General features: G+C 44.0%; 1 protein-coding gene across 1 annotated transcript; it reads left to right on the plus strand.

The window, feature by feature from the left end:
- The first annotated feature begins 6367 nt into the window (after positions 1 to 6367).
- aga (aspartylglucosaminidase) lies at positions 6368 to 27279 on the plus strand. The gene is made up of 9 exons (XM_042341700.1): positions 6368 to 6557; positions 12066 to 12219; positions 12767 to 12879; positions 17382 to 17494; positions 17984 to 18101; positions 18379 to 18454; positions 19222 to 19329; positions 21784 to 21917; positions 26754 to 27279. The coding sequence occupies exons 1-9, from the start codon at positions 6368 to 6370 to the stop codon at positions 26852 to 26854; spliced, it is 1107 nt and encodes a 368-aa protein (XP_042197634.1). The 3' UTR covers positions 26855 to 27279.
- The last annotated feature ends 650 nt before the right edge of the window (positions 27280 to 27929 follow it).

Raw genomic sequence — 27929 nt, forward strand, 5'->3', positions numbered from 1 at the left:
ACGCTAAATTTGTTCTGCATTTATCAGAATGCAACTGTGTAGCTTGACTGACCTTCCAACAACAAGAAGTTGAATTTACATAGCGTTATTTCCTGGGGTACCGTCCTGGAGTGATTTGTTGTTGTTTTTGTTGTTTAGACCTTAGAATCCTCTGGAATTGTAGCCTGTTATGAAGTCCAGTATTTGTTATTATTATTGAGATACATTAAATGCATTCCACTTTCATTAATACAAGCTCTTAAATTGAGAGACATTGGAACTTATAATGTGCTATTTGCTAACCGTAGCAACATGTTTTATTGTGCACTTATAATGGGAAATCCCATTACAAGCCTGCAATAAAACATTTGTAATAACTAAAAGACACATTACTAACCACAAGTGCCTACTATGGAATGAAAGGTATAATAATAATAATCCTTCCATTTGATATAGCATATTGTTGAGATATCTTAAGGTTCTTCACATGATATATTCTAAAGTGTATTGTCTGTGTATTCAGTAGGTGAATATGGTAGTCAATTTGCACACACTAATGTCCCATAAACTGCTATGAAATGAATCTGGAGTGAAACTCCATTTTCTTTTCAAATATCTTTAACATCCACCTGAACAGGCAACCAAAATTTTAGTTTAATGTTGCATCCAAAAGATGGCACCTCCGACAATATAGTGTAACCTAGTCTAGACTGTGACCTCAAAGTCCTGAAAGAGGCTTGAACCCACACCTTCTTTCTCAAGACGAGAGTGCTACCAACTAAGCCAGGGTGTTACCTGTGTAATTTAAGTGGAGCCATACATATTTCCATATATCAAAAGTATAATGCATAACAAGTACTTTTATCAGATTAAAATCACTTTACTAAAGACCATTGGCTGAAGCAGTTAAATTAGCTGTTGCTGCTCACTTCTAAGCATGTGATTATAGAACAGCATCTGCAAATATGAAGCAGTAGGGAAAATGCACAGCACAGATTAGAAAATAGAAAATGCAGCAAATCTTTTCCGTTATTTTACATATTGGCAAGTGTCAAGCTCATTCAAGTCCTTTGACATGAAAGGATCTCTATAAATGTAAAATTGGATATTATGGCAACACATATTAAAGACTGGGGAATGATTTTGCTATTTTTAATGTACATTTCAGAATCACAAGAGAATTCCCCAGGTGAACTTATACAGCAAACATACTGGCAGCAGAAAGAAAGTTTTCTTTCATTAGTAGTAAAGCTCACAGGCAACTAATACATGTAATTTAGCTCAAGTTATTTCAGGCAATGATCTCTTTGTAACTCCAAATAGTTTGCTGCAGCCTCTGGTAAAATAGTTCCTTTGTAGATGAATAGAGAACGCTGTGCCAAAAGATTGCTGGAAGATATGGGCTATCTAAAATCAATTTGTCTGACTCCAGGAGATAGGCCATTGTAACTTAACACATTGCACTTAATGGAGATCTTGGACACATGGGTTTCACCAGGATGTCAATTGCTCTGCTCGTATCTACTGATTAGATGCTAAAATGCTATTTGGTTGACATTCACAAATGGCACTTAAAAGTCTTTTAAACTGTCGGTACCTCAAATTACTATACAATATAATTTTCAAATTGAATGGAAACCAATACATTTTACATTTAAGATTTCTTTATCCTACTGTACCACAGGATACTAATGATATCCACAAGTCAAAGTTTCATGGGAAGATTTAAAAGTTGCTTAACATGCATGACACTTGGTGGACATTGTCAGCCTGTTGGGTGCTATCAGTTTGTTTCTCTCATTTTACTAGAGCTACATATTAGTTTTCCAATATTTGTATGTACTTTCGTTGTTAACCAGTTTATTAGAAGTTCCTCCAATGTATGTAAAGGTATCCCTGTTGATTACTGGACTGGATAGTTTAAAATTCATATTACTGTATTATTTCATACTAATATCAGAATTGTTGTATTTTTTAAAAAATTGTGTTTAAAATATATGAATCCACACAATAGATAAATGGAATTAACGACCAAAGCGTTGGTGGAGGCAGAATGTGAAAACAAATTCTAAAGGAAATTACATAGTTACAGTACTTGGTGAACAATTTTGTTGAGGGTTATGAGAGAAATAACGCAGCATTATTTAGTTTTTTTAAATGTATTTAGTTCTAATATTTTTTAACTTTGGCGACAATAGATCATAATGGTCTTTTCTGGACCTCTACATTCCTATGTTGCTGTGATTAACTAAAATAATACATCTATATTGTATAATGTACACCTTTGAAAACTGCTTAAAAATAAACAGTTCAACAAAATTCATTAACTGAGTACTTTCTTACCTTAGTTGAAGTATGGGAAATATATATTTTAATTATTAAGGAAGCTCTTTCAATATATTTAGCATTTTCAGTTCAGTCATTTTATTTGTGATGCACAATTATCAATATTTCAGAAATAAAGAATTTTCGATGAACAGTTTAGGCAATTCAGTGACTTGAATAATTGCGATGTAAAAATTCATGACAAGGTACTGCAATCAAACACATCCTTATTTAATTTAAAATCTAAAATGTCTTGAATCAGTTTTAAACTGCTGTATTAGACAATGGTCTTTCTGTAGAGCGTAAACAGCTGTCACTCTTGCCGACCATTAAGAGACAATTATAACATTACATTTTCTGTGCCAAAGGCTACAAGCCTGAGGGAGAGGAATAGACGTTTTAAAACCTTTGTGATATTGAAGTACCATTAGCCGGTGGTATGAACCATTTTGGATGTCCCTTGAGAAATGCTCTGTATGGCAATAAACTCCAGTATGACTTGTTAAACGAGACTTCCCATTTTCCAAAGACATTTTTGTTGGGCCGCCGGATGTCTGACACATGCGGAAACCCATCAATAGGGTTGAAAGTATCCAAGCCAGACTGAAAAATGAAACCCACGCGGAAACCGATTGCCGTGTTCAACGATTTCCGAACTGAACCGAGATTTCCACTTTACGCTTTGGCAAATCCCCTGAATTGGAAGGGAATGCGCGCGGCCCCGGAAGCGCGTGTCCTGCTTCTCTAATCCAGGAGTGCATCGGTTGCCGGCGGGAAAGAGCTGCGGCTTGGGGACCGCGGCAAGTGCATCGGGGAGAAAACCTGTGAGTGTAACCCGACTAAAGCCGCGTAGCTCCCCAGTGATGTCAGTGTCTGACAAACTTCCTCACTGCGTGTCACTACAGCGAGGACCACCGCACCCTCCGGGGCTTGGGTTTGCAGTGGGGGGGGGAGGGGCTGATCACACAGTGGGGGGAGGGGGAGGGGCTGATCACACAGTGGGGGGGAGGGGCTGATCACACAGTGGGGGGAGGGGAGGGGCTGATCACACAGTGGGGGAGGGAGGGGGAGGGGCTGATCACACAGTGGGGGGGGAGGGGCTGAGCACACAGTGGGGGGGAGGGGGAGGGGCTGAGCACACAGTGGGGGGGGGGAGGGGGAGGGGCTGATCACACAGTGGGGGGAGGGGGAGGGGGAGGGGCTGAGCACACAGTGGGGGGAGGGGAGGGGGAGGGGCTGATCACACAGTGGGGGGAGGGGCTGAGCACACAGTGGGGGGAGGGGGAGGGGCTGAGCACACAGTGGGGGGAGGGGCTGAGCACACAGTGGGGGGAGGGGCTGAGCACACAGTGGGGGGAGGGGCTGAGCACACAGTGGGGGGGGAGGGGCTGAGCACACAGTGGGGGGAGGGGGAGGGAGGGGCTGATCACACAGTGGGGGGAGGGGGAGGGGCTGAGCACACAGTGGGGGGAGGGGGAGGGGCTGATCACACAGTGGGGGGAGGGGGAGGGGCTGAGCACACAGTGGGGGGAGGGGGAGGGGCTGAGCACACAGTGGGGGGGAGGGGGAGGGGCTGAGCACACAGTGGGGGGGAGGGGGAGGGGCTGAGCACACAGTGGGGGGAGGGGGAGGTGGAGGGGCTGATCACACAGTGGGGGGGAGGGGGAGGGGCTGAGCACACAGTGGGGGGGAGGGGGAGGGGCTGAGCACACAGTGGGGGGGAGGGGGAGGGGCTGAGCACACAGTGGGGGGAGGGGGAGGTGGAGGGGCTGAGCACACAGTGGGGGGGAGGGGAGGGGCTGATCACACAGTGGGGGGGAGGGGGAGGGGCTGATCACACAGTGGGGGGAGGGGGAGGGGCTGATCACACAGTGGGGGGAGGGGGAGGGGCTGAGCACACAGTGGGGGGAGGGGGAGGGGCTGATCACACAGTGGGGGGAGGGGGAGGGGGAGGGGCTGATCACACAGTGGGGGGGGAGGGGGAGGGGCTGAGCACACAGTGGGGGGGAGGGGGAGGGGCTGAGCACACAGTGGGGGGAGGGGGAGGGGCTGATCACACAGTGGGGGGAGGGGGAGGGGCTGAGCACACAGTGGGGGGAGGGGGAGGGGGAGGGGCTGAGCACACAGTGGGGGGAGGGGAGGGGCTGATCACACAGTGGGGGGAGGGGGGAGGGGCTGAGCACACAGTGGGGGGAGGGGGAGGGGCTGAGCACACAGTGGGGGGAGGGGCTGATCACACAGTGGGGGGAGGGGGGGAGGGGGAGGGGGCTGATCACACAGTGGGGGGGAGGGGCTGATCACACAGTGGGGGGAGGGGGAGGGGGAGGGGGCTGATCACACAGTGGGGGGACGGGGGAGGGGGAGGGGCTGATCACACAGTGGGGGGAGGGGGAGGGGCTGAGCACACAGTGGGGGAGGGGGAGGGGCTGATCACACAGTGGGGGGACGGGGAGGGGAGGGGCTGATCACACAGTGGGGGGAGGGGGAGGGGGAGGGGCTGAGCACACAGTGGGGGGGAGGGGCTGATCACACAGTGGGGGGAGGGGGAGGGGCTGAGCACACAGTGGGGGGGAGGGGCTGAGCACACAGTGGGGGGGAGGGGGAGGGGGAGGGGCTGACCACACAGTGGGGGGAGGGGGAGGGGCTGAGCACACAGTGGAGGGGAGGGGGAGGGGCTGAGCACAGTGGTGGGAGGGGCTAAGCACACAGTGGGGGGAGGGGGAGGGGCTGATCACACAGTGGGGGGAGGGGGAGGGGCTGAGCACACAGTGGGGGAGGGGGAGGGGCTGAGCACACAGTGGGGGGAGGGGCTGAGCACACAGTGGGGGGAGGGCTGAGCACACAGTGGGGGGAGGGGCTGAGCACACAGTGGGGGGAGGGCTGAGCACACAGTGGGGGGGAGGGGCTGAGCACACAGTGGGGGGGGAGGGGCTGAGCACACAGTGGGGGGAGGGGAGGGGCTGAGCACACAGTGGGGGGAGGGGGAGGGGCTGAGCACACAGTGGGGGGAGGGGAGGGGCTGAGCACACAGTGGGGGGAGGGGAGGGGCTGAGCACACAGTGGGGGGAGGGGGAGGGGCTGATCACACAGTGGGGGGAGGGGGAGGGCTGAGCACACAGTGGGGGGAGGGGGAGGGGCTGAGTACACAGTGGGGGGGAGGGGGAGGGGCTGAGTACACAGTGGGGGGGGAGGGGCTGAGCACACAGTGGGGGGGGGAGGGGGAGGGGCTGATCACACAGTGGGGGGAGGGGGGAGGGGGAGGGGCTGAGCACACAGTGGGGGAGGGGCTGAGCACACAGTGGGGGAGGGGCTGATCACACAGTGGGGGGGAGGGGCTGAGCACACAGTGGGGGGAGGGGGAGGGGCTGATCACACAGTGGGGGGGAGGGGAGGGGCTGATCACACAGTGGGGGGAGGGGAGGGGAGGGGCTGAACACACAGTGGGGGGAGGGGGAGGGGCTGATCACACAGTGGGGGAGGGGGAGGGGGAGGGGCTGAGCACACAGTGGGGGAGGGGCTGATCACACAGTGGGGGGGAGGGGCTGAGCACACAGTGGGGGGGAGGGGGAGGGGGAGGGGCTGATCACACAGTGGGGGGAGGGGGAGGGGCTGAGCACACAGTGGGGGGAGGGGGAGGGGCTGAGCACACAGTGGGGGGGAGGGGGAGGGCGAGCACACAGTGGGGGGGGGGGGGGGGGAGGGGCTGATCACACAGTGGGGGAGGGGGAGGGGGAGGGCTGAGCACACAGTGGGGGAGGGGAGGGGAGGGGCTGAGCACACAGTGGGGGGAGGGGAGGGGGAGGGGCTGAGCACACAGTGGGGGGAGGGGAGGGGGAGGGGCTGAGCACACAGTGGGGGAGGGGCTGAGCACACAGTGGGGGGAGGGGCTGAGCACACAGTGGGGGGGAGGGGGAGGGGCTGAGCACACAGTGGGGGGAGGGGGAGGGGTTTGGTATCGCTGCCGCTGTTGTGAGCTCAGGTCCTCGGCAGCACTGTAACAGCGGGACTGAGAGAGAGAGAGAGAGTACAGACACACACACACGGACACACGGACACACAGGCCATGAGGCCGGGCCTGGGCCTGGGGCTCGGGCTGGGGTTGGGGCCGGGCCTGGGGCTGGGCCTGGGGCCGGGCCTGGGGCTCGGGCCGGGGCTCGGGCTCTGGGCGGCGCTGCTGCTCGGGCGCGGCTCCCGCTCTGCCCTCCTGCCGCTCGTCATCAACACCTGGAGCTTCAATACGGCAACTCAGCGAGGTCAGTGCCCCCCACACACCCTCACACACACACCCTCACACACACCCACACACACACCCCCACACACACCCACACACACACACACACCATACACCATACACACACACACACACACATACACCCACACACTCACACACACACCCACACACACACCCACACACACACCCTCACACACACCCTCACACACCCCTCACACCCCCCCCACACACCCCCCCACACACCATACACCATACACACACCCACACACCCTCACACACACACACCATACACACCCCCCCCACACACCATACACCATACACACACCCACACACACACACACACACAACCTCACACACACACCCTCACACACCCTCACACACACACTCACACACACACCCACACACACACACTCACACACACACCCACACACACACACTCACACACACACCCACACACCACACACACACACCCTCACACACACACTCACACACACACTCACACACACACACACACTCACACACACACTCACACACACACCCTCACACACACACCCTCACACACACACCCTCACACACACACTCACACACACACCCACACACACACACTCACACACACCACCCTCACACACACACTCACACACACACCCACACACACCCCCCCACACACCATACACCATACACACACCCACACACACACACACACTCACACACACACACCCTCACACACACACTCACACACACACCCACACACACACACACCATACACACCCCCCCACACACCATACACCATACACACACCCACACACACACCCTCACACACACACCCTCCACACCCTCACACACACACTCACACACACACCACACACACACACTCACACACACACACCCTCACACACACACCCTCACACACCCTCACACACACACTCCACACACACCCACACACACACACTCACACACACACCCACACACTCACACACACACACCCTCACACACACACCCTCACACACACACCCTCACACACACACTCACACACACACACCCTCACACACACACCCTCACACACACCCCCCCACACACCATACACCATACACACACACACACCCTCACACACACACCCTCACACACACCCCCACACACACCATACACCATACACACACCCACACACACACATACACACCCTCACACACACATACACACACACCCTCACACACACACACCCACACACACACACTCACACACACCCACACACTCACACACACACACCCTCACACACACACTCACACACACACTCACACACACACACCCACACACACACACTCACACACACACTCACACACACACCCTCACACACACACACTCACACACACACCCTCACACACACACCCACTCACACACACACCCACACACACACACTCACACACACACCCTCACACACACACTCACACACACACCCACACACACCCCCCCACACACCATACACCATACACACACCCACACACACACACACACTCACACACACACACCCTCACACACACACTCACACACACACCCACACACACACACACCATACACACCCCCCCACACACCATACACCATACACACACCCACACACACACCCTCACACACACACCCTCACACACCCTCACACACACACTCACACACACACCCACACACACACACTCACACACACACACCCTCACACACACACCCTCACACACCCTCACACACACACTCACACACACACCCACACACACACACTCACACACACACCCACACACTCACACACACACACCCTCACACACACACCCTCACACACACACCCTCACACACACACTCACACACACACACCCTCACACACACACCCTCACACACACCCCCCACACACCATACACCATACACACACACACACCCTCACACACACACCCTCACACACACCCCCCCACACACCATACACCATACACACACCCACACACACACATACACACCCTCACACACACATACACACACACCCCTCACACACACACACACCCTCACACACACCCACACACACAGACCCTCACACCCCCCCCCACACACACACACACACACACACACACGGAGGCTAATAATTGCTTCAAAAAATAAATAATAATAATAATTTGGTCACTTCAATCCACAACTGTTTGTGGGACACTGATGTGCGCAATTGGCTGCTGCGTTTTGCCCACAAAATATACAGTCAATTCACTTTACAGTATATTCTGTGAAGCGCTGTAAGACGACTCAATAACGTGATAAGGTGTTGTATCGAATGCAAGGATTATCGTTGTTTTTATTATTATCAAAAGCCATTCCTTATAGGTGTAGAGGAGATGTTCAAGCTGCATGCCATGTAGACGTTGACGCACAGCAACCCGTGACAAAAAGTTTCATGAACACGATGAAAGACATCTCCTATTATAGCTGCACACCTATGAATGTTACCTTAAAAAAGAACATAATTAATAATTAAATCCCTCTGCCTTTCCCCCTCCTTCGCCTCTTTTAGTTCACAACTAAAGACCTTCCTCAGCAAACTCCTGCCTCTCCCCGGCTCGGTGTCAGGCTCCACCAATGTTAATCTCTCTGAGACGCTGCCCCGAATGAATGGGTGCCATATAAATGCAAGTTGCCTCTCAGGGCTTTCTGACTTATTTCCTTGAGCCCTACAGTACATTAAAGGGACATTTAATGTGCAGCCTAATAATAATCCCTCCTAAACCAAAAACAATCATAAATTGGTCATTTTCAATCTACGACTGTTTGTGGGACATTGCTGTGTGCAATTGGCTGCCGCGTTCGCCCACAAATATACAGTCAATTCACTTTACAGTGTGTTCTGTGAAGCACTTTGGGACGTCCTCCCGACGTGAAAAGCGCTATATCAAATGCAAGGATTATTATTGTTATTATAGCTTCAAGAGATACAATGTTGACCCCCAGAGCTGTGATTTGAATGAAATTGTGCAGTTCACACTTTCGTTCAAATCACCTTTAGCACGCACTCTCTCCTCACCTGAAAACAAAGCCACATTACATTTTTTTTACCAGCAACCATTAAAAAAACAGACAGGTGGCCATCCTCGAGACATTGTTAATTGCAAGGAGGTGGTGTAGATTTCAAACAAAAGTTTTAGTGATGCTGGTTGCTGCGCTCAGTTCCTCCTTTTTTTTTATTTGGGAGAGTTGCGAAATTGAGAGATGTGTCAGTAGCAAGGAAATCCAGTACTGGAGATGGCATTCGTTGTCAGAGTGCCTGCCTTCAGGTTAGACGTTAAACCAAGGTCCCATCTGCCTGTTCAGGTGCACGTTAAAGATCCCATGGCATAAAAACAGAAGGGAGCTCATCCAGCTGTGGCCACAATCCCCCCAAATAAAATTGGTCACTCACTCCATGGCCATCTGGAACATTACTGCGTAAAATGGCTGCCACGTTCGGCTGCACATAGTTACACCACTCTACGGTATATCCTGCAAAGCGCTTTGAGGCAGCGCGGCAACATGATGAGGCGCTATACGAATTTGCAAGGATTATTATCAGATTTAGAACAACTACAATTCTTTGCGCCTGTAAGACAAAAATCAGATGTGTTGATTGCTACTTGGTTCTTATACCACTTGTTTTTCAAGAGTTAAGTAGTTAATGGAAATTTTGCAAGTGGGATTTGTGATATACTGTGCAAACACGTAATAGTGAGTAGATGGTAATTCAGTCTGTGGGCACTAAACCTTTTACCAACGTTCTCTTGGTCAAGGTTGCTTCTTGTGAGTGAATGCAGCAATTTCTGCTAATAGGTGACTTAATTTACTGCCAGATTATCTCTTTGCAGGTAATTTGTCACATTTTTTTCACACTGATGAGGAGGTTTCGAAACTGAATGATTAAAGGGGATGAAAGTTAGTAACTCAGTGCGATAAATTAACCAGAACTGCTGGAATTGTATATTTTTTTCACGTGAGATTGTAGTAGCGAAACATCACTATTGCCTCAACAACCAATGACAGTCTTAGCCCCAGATGTGTGAAGATCGTGTTGACGATTCTAAAAGTCAGGATTTTCGGAAACAGCCCCGGTCAAGGTGACAAATGACATTCTGCCCATCAGTGACCAGGGCTCCTCTGTCTCCTTAGGAAGGAGGAGATAGCGGGAGCCCACATCACCATATCAAACTATCCACTCCCTCTGCTCAGCAGATGTCCCTTACCCGGACCACCTCACCATCAGCGGATGGGCCTTCAGCCTCTCTGTCCCCACCCTTTGGAACTCCATCCCACATTCCCTTTGCCTGTTCCCTCCTTTGGCTCCTTCAAGGTACGCCTCAAAAACCCTCCTTCGACTCTGCCTTCGGCCACCCTCCAACCCTTTCTGCCCTCCACCTTTCCTGATGCCAACCATCCCCCCCCCCCCCCCCCCCGCTCGGGTCCTAATCCCTGACCTTTAAGCACCTTAGGACGTCCTCCTGATGTGAAAGGTACTTTACAAATGTAATATTGTATTGTATCTTAGCTATTTGTAATCATTAAACTCATATTTTTGGTGGGAGGCCTGGGAGTATTATTCCATGCATATGTTTCAATACTCTTCACGGAGTCCTGTCTTCTGTAACTTAGTTATAACAACAACAACAACAAAATTACATTTGTATGCAATGCCAATGAGTACAGCGAATGTGTCACGTGCATCGCTGTGAAAATACAACCCATGCTGCATTCTTGCACAAATGATTTGGACAATCAGTGCAGATTAAATCATTTATTTGATGGAGTAGGGAGTAACAACAACTACATCAATTTGCAATTATACATCGCCCTCACGCCTTCAGCCACTATATCCCGTAACTTTGGAAAAATCCCTGCATCAATCCTCCACCTTGCCCCTCTGCCCGTCTTTAGATCACACCTCAAAACGTTCCTCGTCTATGGTTACCTCCCCTTTCTCCCAGGTTCGGCTTCGTGCCACAACATTATTAATCTCTCTGAGACTCTACCTCATGTGTAGGGCTCTCTATAAATGCAAGTTGTTGTCCTTTGCAAGTTGCAAGTGCTTTGAGATACCCTCCCAACGTGTAAAGGCTCTTTATAAATGAAAACTATTGTGTATAAATTATGTTTTGTTATATTTTACGCTCTGCTACTGAAAATGTATGAACGTTTGTTATTGTTAAATGTTTCATATTACAGCCCCTGCAAACTCTGACGATAAATATCCATATCTAGTGTCAAGCAGTCTGTCACTGCTACATCCTGCAGCATGATATTCTAGAAATGGGAGACCTCTTTTTGAGTTCAAGCCATAAAATGGATTATTTTGCTTTCACATATAATTGATGAAGTGAATGTTTTCAAAATACTGTATTGTGTTGCTGTTTAAAAAAAGCAGATGCCTCTCACACATCCTCAAGTAAATGTTCAAGCTTGTGCTTCCGATGAATGAATCGGTTTAAACCTTTTTTTGGAAGTGATGTGTGTCATCGCCAGTTATTAAATTGAACGTCTTTTGTGTTTTTTTTAGCCTGGAGCACCCTTCAGTCTGGAGGCTCAGTATTAGATGCCGTGGAAAAAGGTTGTGCTCAGTGTGAAGTTGACCAGTGTGATGGCAGCGTGGGATATGGGGGAAGCCCAGATGAACATGGAGAGACGAGTTTGGATGCTATGATTATGAATGGGTAGGCAATGACAGTAAATCCTGTTAAGTTCTTTGAGATGTCTTGATGACGTGATAAGATGGGCCCATAACAAATTGCGGCTGCAATTTTTCTGTGGAATCTGCAGAATCCAACATTTCTATTGGTTCGGCAATAAGGCAGTATATCAAATACAAGAATTATTATGATTCAACGTTTTATCCTATCTTTAATGACATTCTACTCAGATGCTCACATCTCTCTTTCAATCCATACTGGCAAATGTGAATGTCTAATATTTCAACTTAATCTTGCAATAATTTTTCAAGGCACTGAATATAAATCATGTAAATATTAAAGACTACTTTTTCATTGTAACTATTTATGTCTTGTCACCGCGTAATGATATGCAAAGTTTCAAATGAAAGCGCAACAGATGTGAAAATCATAGACAAAATAAAAACGTGGAAGGATTAAAACTCACAACATGTCACCTCTTTAAGGGATTAAAATATGATATGTCTGATATCCACTGCTGTTGAACATGTTCGGGTTTGATGTGAATATTTATCTAAACTGTGTCCTTCAGCAACACAATGGAAGTTGGGGCAGTTGCAGACCTTAGAAGAATCAAAAGTGCAATCAGTGTGGCTCGAGCCGTGATGGAACACACCAGACATACACTGTTAGTGGGAGAATCAGGTAACCAATGCTATCCTCTTTATTAGACGTTTCAAAGTGCTTCATCGAATATATTGTAAAGTTACTATATTTTGTGGGCAAAATATGGCAGCCAATTGATTCTTTAAGAGGCATTTGAAGAAAGGAAGGACATTGGTTTAGAGTTGCAAAGGTCAATTTCAGGATAGATACCGGGAAGTTTTCTTTACGCAGAGAGTAATTAATGATCAGGGCTCCAGCATGAGGATTTTTAATGACAATTTATGCTGTACTGTGCTATTTGCAGAGAATCATGTCTAAAAGGAACTTTGTATAAACAAAGTATTTATTGAGCAAGTATGTTGAAACTTTAAAGGAAGATAATAATAATGATCCTTGCATTTGATATAGTGCCTCATCACGTCTTTGAGACGTCTCAAAGCATTCAGAGAATATACTGTAAAGTGAATTGACTGAATATTTTGTGGGTGAAACGTTAAAAATCTTGTCAGTGCATGTTTTCATTCATCTACAGTTGCTATACTGAACAGTATATTCTGTGAAGCACTTTGAGGTATCCTAACGTGAAATATGCTATATCAAATTTAAGAGTTATTATTATATCTACCAGGGGCAGCCATGCAGTTTATAAACTACCTGTTAATTTTTTTTAAGAATCAATGTCAAATCTTCAGTAAGTTATATTAAATGTCACGGAGGTCAAAAAACTTTCATTCTAATTTCATTCATTCAAAATGTGACGGTGTTCCACAAACAGTCATGGATTTTGATTGACCAAAAGCTCAGTCGCCTAATTGTTATTATATTTAATCATTATTGTTATCTCAGTCAGAAATTGATGGATGTCATGCATATGGATTTTCATGAAGCGTTTGGTGAAGTGCCACACGTAAAATAATTAGCTAAAAATTAAAGCACATGGAGTTGTAATATTCTGCTGTTGGTAGGAAATTGGTTGTGAGACAGGAAGCAGAGAGCTGATATAAAACGGTGTCCTCTGATTGGCAAGCAATAACAAGTAGTGTCCCCAGGAGTTGATGGGGCCGGCCTTTCACCCTATATATCAATGACCTTGAAATAGGAATAGAGGGGCCTATTTCTACGTTTGCAGATGACACTAGGGTTGGAGGTGTTGTAAATTGTGAAGAAGACAAGTGAAAAATACAATGTGACATGGCTTAAGCAAGTCGGCCATTAATCTATGTCGGAGAATTTTTAACACCGCAAAGTATGAAGTAGTACACTTCAGGTGGAAAAATAGCAGTTGTGAGTATATTCTAAATGGGAAAAGCCAAGGAGAGGTGGATAACCAGAGAGTTCTGCTGACTCAAGTCCATAGATCGTAAGATCCAGTTCGCAGATGCAGAAATCAGTACTATACTGTAATGTCCTTCAGCACAGTACTGTAATCAGCTTTGGGCACCTCATCTTAGGAAAGATATGTATTGTGCTATAGCAGTTTAGCTCCCCATTTAATTGTGATAAATACTTGGAGGGTGTCTAGCAAGGTTCACTAGATTAATACCCAGGCTTTATTGTAAACTGAGGCTGAGAATGTGATTCTGTTCCCTGAAGCAGAGGTTTAAGGGGTGATTTGATTGAATTATGTAAAATAATGAAAGGAATTGACAAGTTAGATAGTGGAAATGGGAGGGTTCAATTTGAAGGGTGCAAAGCCTTACAAACAGAACTAAAACAGTTAGAACTGAGGTCAGAGGCTGGGACGATGTGGAATGGTGTGCACTAGAAAGCTGTAGAGGTGGAATCAAAAATGTGTCTTTGTTTAAAAGAGAGACACAACACATCTTTGGGTGATAGAGATATTAAGGGGTATGATGAAAGAGCAGGGCATTGGGATTAAGACATCCACCAAGATCTAATAAACTGGTGGAACAAGCTTGCTGGGTTGAATGACTTCCTCCTGTTCCTGTCTCCCTATCTTTCTTAATGATATCTTGTTTTATTCACAAGAAGGAAGCGGTAAATTGTATATAAAGCTTATGCATTTTAGTATTAATTCCCAACTACAGTAGGTGGCCTAATATTAAGACCCAGATATGGGAGTTAAGCCCACATTTCAACTGTAATTAATTACTGAACAGCAGCAGCAACTAATGAATTTGAAAAAGGATAATTTTTTTTAACTGGTCAATGAAACCTAAGATTTATCAGTTATGAAATATTAAATTATGATCCATATATTCGCTCACAAAACATAGGCACTGAACTTTACAGTATATCCTGTGAGCGCTTTGGGACATCCCCCTCACGTGAAAAGTGCTGTCACCCAATATTAATAATAATAATCCTTGCATTTGATATAGCGCCTTATCACGTTGTTGAGACGTCTCAAAGCGCTTTATAGAATATACTATGAAGTGTAGTGTCTGTAAATTTTGTGGGTGAAATGTAAGGATTATTATTATTTTATTAGTTTTTCCTTAACTCCTAAATGTCTTCGGGTGCCCTTCCACTCCCTGAAAATATCCCTTACCCATTAAACCTAATGCATCATATTTCAGTAGTCTTGCATCTATTTCTGTTCAAAGCAACTTTCATAATTTAAGAAGTAATGAACGATTTAGTGCTGAAAATAAGCAATTATTTTTTAATGCATTTTATCACAAAGAATAAATAAACAATATTCATCTCCACATGCAGCTACAATTTTGGGGACCATGTTAATTAAATACAGTAAAATAAAGTCATATTTGAATCAATGGGAATCATGGCTTTGTTACCTTTGAAATAAAACTCCTGTAAGATAAATATAGAGCTTGAAGTGACAGAATATTTGTTGCTCTACCTTTTGAATCACATTTGTATTCCCATAGTTATTGCCTAAACATAATTTGGATAAATTAACTTGTCTATTCCACATTCATCAGCATAAACATCGAAAACAGACAGAAGTGTCGCAGAATGTGTGTATACCATGAGTTATTAAACTTGTGTCAGCTGCTTTGTCTGGTTAAACTTCACTTCAATGGAGCAATTACTGTGGTGAAGCAAGGTCTGTTTCTAATCTAATAATCAAGATATTGGGTAAACTGTACTTTGGAAAACAAACTTTGAAGTTACCAATTATCCCTATGTTAACCTGGCTGTGTTGGTAACAATCTCCTCCGTCAGAAGGTTGTGGGTTCAAGCCCCACATTGGCACTTTGATTTTTGTTTGATCAGCGGGTGTCTAACACATGTACAAACCCATCACTGTGCTTTAGAGTATCCAAACTAAACTGAGATTTTCCTGCGTCCCATCTACACTTGGAAATCTCAGAGATAGATTGTTAGAATTGAATGCACACTCTCTCCCTGGAGGGTTGCATCCTGCTTCCCTAATTCTGGAAAGTATTAGGTGCAGGTTGACAAGAGCCAAGGCTTGGGGACTCCAAGGTGTGCGTTGGGGTACTGCTGGAGTCTAACCAGCTAAAATCACATAGCTTGTCATTGATATTGCGATCTGGTAAGCTTTCCCGCTGCTTGTCCGGCTAGGACCACCCTAACCGTTGGAGCTTTGGCTTGCAAGGTTAGCTGAGGAGCTGAGTGACTCCCTTCCCCCAGTGATAAGTCTGTCCTTCCAGATCCTGTGCTGTCATCAGCAGTGCCCTGGAATCTGTGGTCCCACCTGGCTCAGGAACCGGACTACTGAGACCCCTGCAGAGGGCTGGCTCTATTCCAACATTGCATTGTTGGGGAAATCACCTCGGAGCCAGTTCAGCTACAAGGAGACCCCGCTTACCTCCCACCGAGGAGGATTGTCACTAGTTGGTCATTCGACATCCGAGAAGCATGGGTTTGAGCCTCACTAGGCCAATGGTAGGTACAGCGTACTCCCTGTGAGCTTCCCAGTGGGCAACACATCTCAGCATGAAATGCGTATGAGTATTGCCACCGTTTTCCTGTCCATAGCTCAGGCAACATCCCTTCCCATTGAGCGATGGTACTTGGAGCTCATATCCAGGCTGATAATCCAGTCCAGGGTTATATTTTATGTTGGAGGTGCGATCCTTTGGATGAGAAGTTAAACTGAGGTTTAATCCAGCTGCCTTTTTAGGTGGATGTTAAAAAAAAGGCAGATTACAGGAATCCCATGGCACTATTGAGATGAGAAGGAACTATTTGAAAACTGAGGGAGCTTCACCTGGTGTCCTGATCAACAATCCGCAAATAAAATTCACTTCTTGGCTGTTTGTGTGACATCGCTGTGGGCAAATTAGCTGCCGCATTTGGCTGCAAGTATGCTGTCACTACACTTTACAGTAAATTCCTGTGAAGCACTTTGAGATGTTTCGACAAATTGATAAAAACGCAATTCGAATCCAAGGATTATTATTATGATAAATGAATGGATCCTGATCTGAAACAGAAAGTGTTCTAATAACGCAGAGAAACAATAAAAGTGATCAGATGTTGCATGTATATTTTTTGATGGTGTGAATTATTCGCAAGACATTGTTAATTTCTCGGATGCCTTTTGCTTTGAATGAACTCTCATGAGAAATATTATATTTTTCCAACAGCATCAATGTTTTCTCAGAATATGGGTTTCCTAAGTGAAGATTTAACAACTAATAATTCTCTGTCTATACACGCAAAATGGCTGGCCAACAATTGCCAGCCAAACTTTCGGAAAGTAAGTGTCAATTCCATCAAAACAGGTCTTTTTATTAACCTTTTAGATGTATGTTGTAGACTGTATTTAAAAAAAGGCAATATAATTACTGATTGTTTAAAAGCACATACAGTTAAACTTGCATAAGTCTTATCTTTATTAATAGTACAATCACCTAAGTTGTACATTCACCCAAGTCCCATTCAGTTTCCTACCAAAACCACTTAGATTTCTTTGCACTACTTGTATTAATAACCTCCTAACTCATAACATCACTCCCCTACCCTCCATAACTCCCGTACGTACTAGTTGCATTAAATCGCGGAAAACATAGCCTTGCTCCGTCACGACATGCTCACTTACTGACTGGATTGAATTACGCATGCTTAGTGTAGATTATTGATTAACTTGGATTTAATACAACTTATACAGTTTGCCTGCAACTCGAACTTCGCGTAAATCATATTAAATGTTATGGTCCCAATTATGTGAGTTTTCCTGTATTTGTAGAGCGTCTTTCCGGATCCGGAAACATCTTGCGGTCCATACAAGCCAACTGAGAGACGACAATCCAAAAAACTGAAAAACCTGAAGCAACGCATCAATTATCGCAGCCATGACACGATTGGCAAGTTTGTTTTAATACCCATATATTTATTATTTGCTTACAAAATATAGCCACCACACTTTAAAGTAAATTATGTAATGTGTTTTGAGACATTCTCCCAACGCAAGATGTTCTCATCAAATACAAGGGTTATTATTTATTATTTTTAAGAGTGGCCAAACCCAATGTACAATTGGAAAATAAATGGGATTAGAAATCCATTATTTCTCAGCATGAAGAATGGAGTTGGGGATTTCTGCAGAATTTGTGCTAATCTTTGAGAATGTTTTGAATTTAGGTATGATTGTGATAGACAAGAACGGAAACGTAGCAGCTGGGACATCAACTAACGGTGCGAACCATAAAATTCACGGGTGTGTACTTTTGATTAGGTGTTTTACAAGCTTAAGACTTTAAAGTGAATAAAGCGGATTATTGTTCCTACATAAACTTTGATTGGGGAAGATGATGCTCCCAAACCTTTCATTGTTTGTACTGTGGTTCAAACACACACAAAAATATATATTCACATTCATTTATTGACATTCTGTAAGTTAAACCCATGTCCAACATCCACTTCAATAAACCTTTTCACAAAGGTCTAACTTACATGAGACGATGGATAAAATTCAGCTGGTATTGAATTCCAGTCGCTGGGAAAGAAATAGTTTCTGGTGTAGGTCCCAAAAGTGCCTTTCACACCCCTGAATTTGTGCCCTTTTATCAAACTATCTTGGCAATTCCTTCTGCTTTTTAATAAAAACTGCTCGTTCCGTAAGTTCCTGTCTCCATTTATCACTTATCCCAAACAATCCCACTGATATCAGGACTTTCTGATTTTCCACAGTGCAACATAACAATTTATTAGCCACTCACTGTGCTATAATGAAATGTAATGGTTTACCATCTCTTATTATTTACAAACCTAGGCAGCATGTTCTTAGAAAAGATTTTCCCTTTATCAGCGAGTGGCTTGCAAGTCGAGTAAATATACTGAACAGTGGGAAAAGAAATATAAGCTATTGAGGTAAATAAATATACTCTAGAGATGAGATATTTGTATATTTGTTAAAAATGTAATGCAACTTAACCTTGGCTGTTTTATTTGTGTTTCTTATCTGAAGTGACTTTAATCTTCCAGCCGTGTAGGGGATTCACCAATAGTTGGAGCAGGTGCTTATGCTGATAGCACAGCTGGAGGTGCAGCTGCTACTGGAGACGGTGATATCATGATGAGATTTCTTCCGAGGTGCGTTGTCTTACCAAATAAGTATTTTAGTGGAGGATGTGTTTTAAACCTGTTAGCCACTAATAGATCAGAACATCAAAGTCCCAGTATTTGGAGGAATGATAGGTGTTCAAGAAAATCCAAAGCCCAGGGACAGAAAGATAAACCTGTGAACTACAGTCAGTAGTGGAGAAACTTCTAGAGACTGTAATCCGGGACAAAATAAATTTTCACTTAGAAAAATATGGGATAATAAAGGACATCCAACACGGATTTGTTAAAGGTAAATCATGTCTAAGAAACTTAATAGAGCTTTTTTGATGAAGAAACAGAGAGGGTGGATGAAGATAGTGCAGTAGATGTAGTTCACATGGATTTTCAAAAGTCATTTGATAAAGTGCCACATAAGAGACTTGTAAGCAAAATAAAAGCCCACGGTATTAAAGAGACAGTGGCAGCATGGATACAGAACTTCTTGGTAGACAGAAAGCAGAGAGTGTTGGGGAACGGTTGTTTTTCTGACTGGAGGGAAGTGTGAAGTGGTGTCCCCCAGGGGTCAGTATTGCGACCACTGCTGTTTTTGATCTATATAAATGACCTGGACTTGGGTATAGGGAGTACAATTTCCAAGTTTGCAGATGATACTAAGCTAGGAAAAGTAGTAAACAGTGAGGAGGAAGTAGCAGACTGCAAGAGGACATAGACAGACTGTTAAAATTGGCAGATGAGGTTCAATGTGGATAAATGCGAAGTGTTGTATTTTGGGAGGAAGAATGAGGAGAGGCAATATAAGCTGATGGTAGAATCTTAAAGGGGGTGAAAGAACAGAGAGACCTGGGGGTTCATATAAGTAAATCTTTGAAGGTGGCAGGACAGGTAGATAAAGCTGTTAAAAAAGCATATGGGATACTAGTCTTTATAAATAGGAACATAGAATACAAAAGTCAGGAAGTTATGATGAACCTTTATAAAACACTGCTGAGGCCTCAGCCAGAGACTGTGTTCAGTTCTGGGCACCACACTTTAGGAAGGATGTCAAGGCATTGGAGGGTACAAAGGAGATTTACCAGGAATTAAGGACTTCAGTTATGAGGAGATGCTGGAGAAGCTGGGATTATTCTCCTTGGAGCAGAGAAGGTAAGAGGAGACTTAATAGAAGTTTTCAAAATTATGAGGGGATTCAATAGGGTGAACAAGGAGAAACTATTTCCACTGGCGGGTGGGTCGGTAACCCGATAGCACCGATTTAACATAGTTGTTAAAGGAAACAGAGGGGAGGTGAGGAGAAATGTTTTCACACAGTGAGTTGGTCGGATCTGGAATGCATTGTCTGAAAGAGTGGTGGAAACCGATTCGGTAACAACTTTTAAAAGAAAAGTAGATAATTATTTGGGGAGGACAAGTTTTCAGGGCTATGGGGAGAGAGCGGGGGAGTGGGTTTGCTTTGGACTGCTCTTTTCACAGAGCCGGCACAGACACGATGGTCCAAATGGCCTCCTTCTGTGCTGTATAATTCTATGAACTAAGCAGCCCTGATTTCTGATATGAATTTGGGCAACAACGATGGGTTAATTTAATGACTGCTGTTAAGGTTACTGGGTTACATTTCCACCCAGTGATAAATAAATAAATAAATAATCCTTGCATTTGATATAGCGCTTTTCACGCCTTCTCGTGAAATAATGATGTGAACAAAGGTTTGTGGTTTAGCTATCACATGGACGCTCAGGGTTTGTGTGAAATTGCGGTGAACTGTTGTGCACGAAAGAATCCTACGAGATTGGTTTGCTTGAGTTTGTCGCTTGTTAATTTCTGAATTTCAATCCTGCAGTCAGATGAGGTGCTGTGAGGCATATTTCAGCAGGGATGGAAATATTGAAATTTGTGCTACCCTAAATTGATATAACACATATACCTCATAGTTGGTTTGAAAAGCAATGTCAGAGACCTGGGGCAGGTCATCAACCTGCCTTCACAGCCAAGGAATGGTGCATTGTTTGGAAGAGGAAAATAAAAGTTTTTTTTAAAAAAATCTGGTTCCTTCCAACTGGAACAAGTTATTTTTAGTTTGAAACTCAAATATTCATACCATTGCATGCTATTGTGGTTATCACAGTAGTATTACAGGGTAGCGGAATGTACTAGCCTTCTTATATGCCCACCCATGAGAGCCTGAGAGAAAAAGCGCATGAATGAGACCTTACTAAATTAAATCGAAAGACCTGTTTAATACTTATATAGGATTTTTTTTCTGCAAACCATGTTTGACAGCAAATCACAGAAATGCTGGGGAAACTTTTTGGAACAATAGCACCCTCTAGTGAACAGTTTTACACCTTCAGGTAATGGGTGGAGGTGCCTTTATTTAAATACAGTACAAAGGTATTTTTCTTGTATGACTTGTTTTATTAAAGTATATTTTGGATGTGGGGCGCTAACTTAATCTTACATGTTTTTGTTTGTCTCTCAATCTAGCTACCAGGCAGTGGAATACATGAGAATGGGGCTTGATCCAACCATATCTTGCCAGAAGGCTGTTACAAGAATTCAAGTGTATTATCCAAAGTTTTTTGGCGCACTTGTATGTGTCAACAGAACTGGGAGTTATGGTGAGTTTTTGGAATAAAACCTATGTAGGTACGGTTCATGTGAAATAGTTTCCTTCAGAGAGAAACAAAGCTGTATAATAAATAGCAAGAGATCGCAAGCATAAAACCCTTGTAATGCAAGGAAGAGAGTTGAAGGGACAGAGCAAAATGGGTGAAAGTTTGTCTGTCAATGGTGAGACTGAGCAGGTGGATGGCATACAGCAAGCCAGAGTTGGCAGAGTGGAAGAAGTGGTTGTGGGATTAGGGCTGCAGAGATATGATGGGGCAAGGTCATGGAAGCATTTGTAAGTAATAATGAGGATCTTGAAGTTAATCGCTGAGGGATAGCAAGTCAGGTGTGGATGGGGGTGAAAGTTTTGAGGATCTTAAGTATGAGAGAGGATGTGGGCTGTGAAGTTCTGGAACTTGGGGTAGATGGAGCTTGGGCTCCGGCAAGCAGGGCATTAGAAAATTGAGTCTGGAGGTGACAAAGGCTTGGATGAGGTTTTCAGGGCTGTTTTGGTGGGGAGGTAGTGCTGGAGGGCAGTGATGTTGCAGAGATGGAAGAAATCAGAATCGGTCAGAGCCAGCTAAAAGGTACAACTGGTTGAGACTCGAACAAAACATTGAGGTTCTATACAGGCTCCATCAGTTGAAGTGAGAAACCAAGGAGATTGACATAGTTAGCATCTGAGGTGAGGGGTTACTGACAGAAGCTGAGGATAGCCTCAGTTTTATTAGCATTAAAGTTGGAGAAAGTTACTGCTCATTCACGACTTGATTCCTGATGGCCAGTCTTTCTAACTAGCAGTGGTCTTTGCTACATCACTGAATCACTAGTATATTTTACTGCAGGTATAGCTAAGGTTTGCTGTTTGAGCTGTGAACAAGCGCGTTACAGTCAAGTTATGATGTCTGCAAACGTCATGCTTCAATTGTGTCATTTCTAAGCAACGCAAGTGTATTTTTTGTTTGCAGTGGAAATTGTTGAGAATAGCTGTATTCCACTGACACTGGTATGCCATCTACTTTGAAATGCCCAAGTGCAAAGATTAGATTAGAAGGTTGAAAGATGACATTGCTTGGAAGGGCTTTTACAAAAGCTCAGCATTTTAATAAGCCTGAAAGACTACTCTGCAGAATAGATGCAGAGGGTCATCATATTGTATGACTTATTTTTCTTTCGAATGAAAATTTTAGGAAAATATAATGTTTTATATAGAGAAACAGGAATATAGAATTCTGGAGTTAGAAACTAATTTGATAACTTGCAGATTCTACAGGACAAGCTTTGACCTTGATATATCTTACCCGAATTGTATCATCCAATTGTCCCTTATAAAGTTTCAATAAATGACTACTGCTGATATAAATATATGTGTATATACATATTGCTTAAGTAAGTTTTCAGTATAGTCAAATCGCCCCCTGCTGGGCTGTGGACATTCTATATTTCAAAGAGCAGTATAATTATGCGATGACTTCTATCGGCAGTAGTAATGCCATAAATTCCTAATTGTGTTCTGCGCATATAGAAACACCTTTCATACACAGTCTAAATATCCAAAGTGCAAAGGGAAATGGAGCACCAAAACTCCATGGCAATTTAATTCACTAGGACTTCAGTCAAGCTTAATGGTGTCAATCTGTTAATCCTATGCCCATTTTGTGAGAAAAACACTCTACTAATTTAATTGTATTCCTATCAAAGCTGGGTGGTTACATCTGGACATAACACTTTGAGCTACACTTCTAGGTTTTTTTTGGTCAGCCGGGTGTTTGACACATGCAGAAACCCATCACCATGCTTCCAAACCAAACTGAGAATTCCATGCTTCCACCTACACAAGGCCAGAGTGTGTTGGGGGTACTCCTGGAGTCTTTATCCAGTTAAAACCACATAGCTTGCCATTGAAATTGGCAAGCTTTCCTGCTACTTGTCCAGCTAGGACCACTCTGCCCAATAGGGCTTTGGTTTGCAGGGTTAACAGGAGCTGAGTGGGATGAGTCCCTGTTCCCAGTGACTGATCTGCACTTCAGGAACCAGACTATCGAGACTGCCATAGAGGGCTAGCTTGATTCTGACATCCGTTGCCAGGCATGTCACGTTTGGGGCCACTAAGTACTAGGCATGGTGGTAAGGGAACAATTTAAGGCAAAGAATTATCACCCACAAAGTGTATTGATATAACATTTAAGCATGATGGATTCTGCTATTTTTCTGGTACTTGTACTATTAATGGTAAATAAATCTAGTTGCAGCACTGACATTTATTTATGCAGCGTTAAATAAGTAATGTACTTCATGGACATGGTCATCTAGTTTACAAATTGAAATTGTGATCACATTGTGATGGAAACCCCTTGTTTGATGAAGCCAAAATGGGCACTAATAGAGCAAATTATTTTTATTTAATGCTAGCCCATAAAAAGCATGACACTAATGAACATATTATCTCGTAGAGTTGAAATACTTGGTTCTTTACCAATTTAGTTAGATGCATTAGAACTGGAAGAGAAAAAAAGCTAGAACCAGGTATTGAATGTATTTTCGGGATTGGCATAACAACCAGATAAATTTAACAACCAGGTTTTCCTACAGCACTTCATTAGAATATCAGTTTGGACCATAAGGTCAAAATCCCTTATAAACATTTGATTCACAGCAAGGGTGCTACCAACTAAACCAGGCTGACACCACAGTGGTATGTGTAGTATAAACCTGCATACTTATAAATTCAGATATGAAATTGCTTTTTTTTAGCAATCTGGAACCTCAGCACATTATTTATTTAAGATTGTTCCGCATACCTCCATATCATTCTGAATTATAATATAGCATGGAATGGCTTCAATTGCTTGTCACAAAGATAACTTGCATGAACCATGTTTAAGACTCCAGGAGAAATGGATCCAAAGAAATGCTAAAAACAGTTTAAAATGTTAATCAGAATAAAAGAAGTCTCACCTTTTACTTTTGAAAAGAATTACTATTTGTAGTAGGATGACCAATATGGTACCAATATGTGTCTTGTACATGACATTTCTCAATTAATAAAAAATCTCGGGTGATTTCACTTGAGGGAAGGTCTGTGCAGGGAAATTGAGCGTCAACAGTTCGTAGTGATTGTCTGCTTCCTATTGATGGGATGGGGGGTGGGGGAGGAGATGGAAGGTAAACAGATTTTCCTTGGAGATGAATTGGCTTCAACAAAACATGCGTGACAATGGAATCAAGTGAATCCTGTGGCAGTCCTGGTAGTCCATCCAGTTCTTGATACAGACTCGTCCAGAGTAATGCAGCACACTGCTGATGACATACCAGCCAGCCTGGCTCATCGGTAGGACTCGGAGGGGCAGACTCTATTGGATCATTGGAGGCAGTGATTTTTCCCACTCGGCTCCTGTAAACCTGCAAGAAAAAGCCCCAACAAATAGGGTGGTCCTAGCTGGACAACAGCAGAAAGCTTTCAGACAGAGCTTTTACTGGTAAGCTAGGTGGCTTTAGCTGGTTAGTACCCCAGTGCAAACTCCCTGGTTCCCCAAGCTTTGGCTCTTGCCAATCTGTGCCTAATATTCTCCGGATTGGTAAGCAGTATACGTCCCTCCAGGGAGAGAGGGTGCATTGCATTCCAAATACCAGATTTTCCATGTGTAGGTGGCATGTATGGAATTCTCCCTGGTTTTGATGCTCTTAAGCATGGTTAATAGGTTTCTACATGCACCCAGCTTCCCACTAATAAAGGTCAGACTGAGTAAAGGATCAAGGTTCAAATTTATGCACCTTCAAAACAGTTTTGTCAAGTAGACTCAAGATCGTTGACTCGTTGAGCTTTCCACTTTCTCAAATTATTAACTGTGGTGAAAGAAGCATTAAAAATCAATACAAAGTTTTATTAGGCTTAACAGATTCACTTTTTTGAAGGACATTTTCTGATCTTTAACATCAGATCTTTAACATCACTTGCATTTATTATTGATTTCATCAGGTCTTGAAACAGAATAAATGTAATACCTGTACAAGTATGAAAGTGTTTCAAAAAGGTCAAAGAAAAACACTTGAAAGGGAGTCCTGTAGCTCAGTGGTTAGAACACTCGCTTTGCAAGTGAGAGACCTGAGTTCAATTCCAGGCAGGGCGAAACCTTGGGCAAGTTTCCTTACTCCACACGCCTAATAATATTCCCATCAAAACCAAAAACAATAATAAATTGGTCATTTTCAATCTACGACTGTTTGTGGGACATTGCTGTGTGCAATTGGCTGCCGCGTTCGTCCACAAATACAGTCAATTCACTTTACAGTGTGTTCTGTGAAGCGCTTTGGGACGTCCTCCCGACGTGAAAAGCGCTATTTCAAATGCAAGGATTATTATTATTTATTAATAATAATCCTTGCATTTGATAAAGCGCCTTATCATGTCTTTGAGACATCTCAAAGCGCTTCACAGAATATACTGTAAAGGTGAATTGGCTGCATATTTTGTGGGTGAAATGTGAGAAGTCTCTAGTCAGTACGTTTTCGTTCACCTGTAGTCACTACACTGAACAGTATATTCTGTGAAGTGCTTTAAGACATCCTCCCAATGTGAAATATGCTATATCAAATCTAAGGGTTATTATTATTATTATGTGTACCAGGGGGAGCCATTCTGCTTACAAACTGACAGCACTACCTATTCATTTTTTAAAATCAATGAAAAATCTCCAATAAGTTGTATTAAATGTCCTGGAGGTCAAAAAAACATTCATTCTAATTTGGAACCATTAGAAAATAAGAAAAAGACTATTAACGAGCTGGTTTGAAAAACATTTATACAGATACTTGTTATGTAATCCTTGAATTTTTTTTTCTTTTAGGTGCTGCATGCAGTAAAACTCCAGGATTTAATCAATTTCACTTCATGGTTCAGAGTCCTGCACTAAATGAAGCTTCAGAACATATGGTTGACTGCATTTGAAACTACTGACATTTTCATAGCTTATAAATGGCTTGTGAAATTTAAACTGTTTACACTCATTATGAATTTAATGAATAAAATTATGCTGTAATCTTCTGAATTCAATATAGAATATGAATGTTTGTAATTTGACTTGAAACATGAGGTGTAGTCTATCTATTTGACAAGCACATGCAAACTATATTGTAAAGCTTCAGAAGTTTCTTTACAGCATATTTACTTTTGCATATTTTTATGAATGTTAGATATTTGCAGAAACCAGTTAATCCTTCAGTCCTGTGAGATATTGATACTAGGTAACCACCAGAAGACATTATTTTATGAAGAGATTGGAACAACAAAAAGTGGTTCAACCTTAAAAACTGAAAAGTCAAAATTTGTGTCTCCAAACCCCTAGGAAATTAAATTGAATCAATTCCAGACAACGTTTTGTCCTGTCAATTGATTGAAGTGTGGATTAATGGGAAAACTGCGGGTACCTGATCTTATCACTGTGGAGGGGGTAGGAAAAGGGAAACACGGACTGGCCTTTCCTTATTAATTTACGGACACAGATTGAGTGATCAAAAAAAAGCAAATTTATGATAACTTGTTAATGACCCAAGCGCTCATTCAACAAGACTGGAGAGCACATACAATGGGGAGTTGTAAAGAAAGGGTTTGTACATAGACATCATCATGGGTTTGATTCCCGGCATGCGAAGCCTTGGGCAAATTTCCTTACTCCACACGCCTAATAATAATCCCTCATGAAAAAAATAATAAATTGGTCACTTCAATCCACGACTGTTTGTGGGACATTGCTGTGTGCAATTGGCTGCCGCGTTTCACCCACAAATATAGTCAATTCACTTTACAGTATATTCTGGAGTCCTGTAGCTCAGTGGTTAGAGCACTCAGTGGTTAGAGCACTCGCTTTGCAAGCGAGAGATCTGAGTTCAATTCCAGGCACAGGGCGAAACCTTAGGCAAGTTTCTTACTCCACACAGAGCCTAATAATAATCCCTCCAAAACCCAAAACAATAATAAATTGGTCATTTTCAATCTACGACTGTTTGTGGGACATTGCTGTGCG

This window comes from Callorhinchus milii, unplaced genomic scaffold, assembly GCF_018977255.1.
Source record: "Callorhinchus milii isolate IMCB2004 unplaced genomic scaffold, IMCB_Cmil_1.0 Scaffold1, whole genome shotgun sequence".
NCBI classification, from domain to species: domain Eukaryota; kingdom Metazoa; phylum Chordata; class Chondrichthyes; order Chimaeriformes; family Callorhinchidae; genus Callorhinchus; species Callorhinchus milii.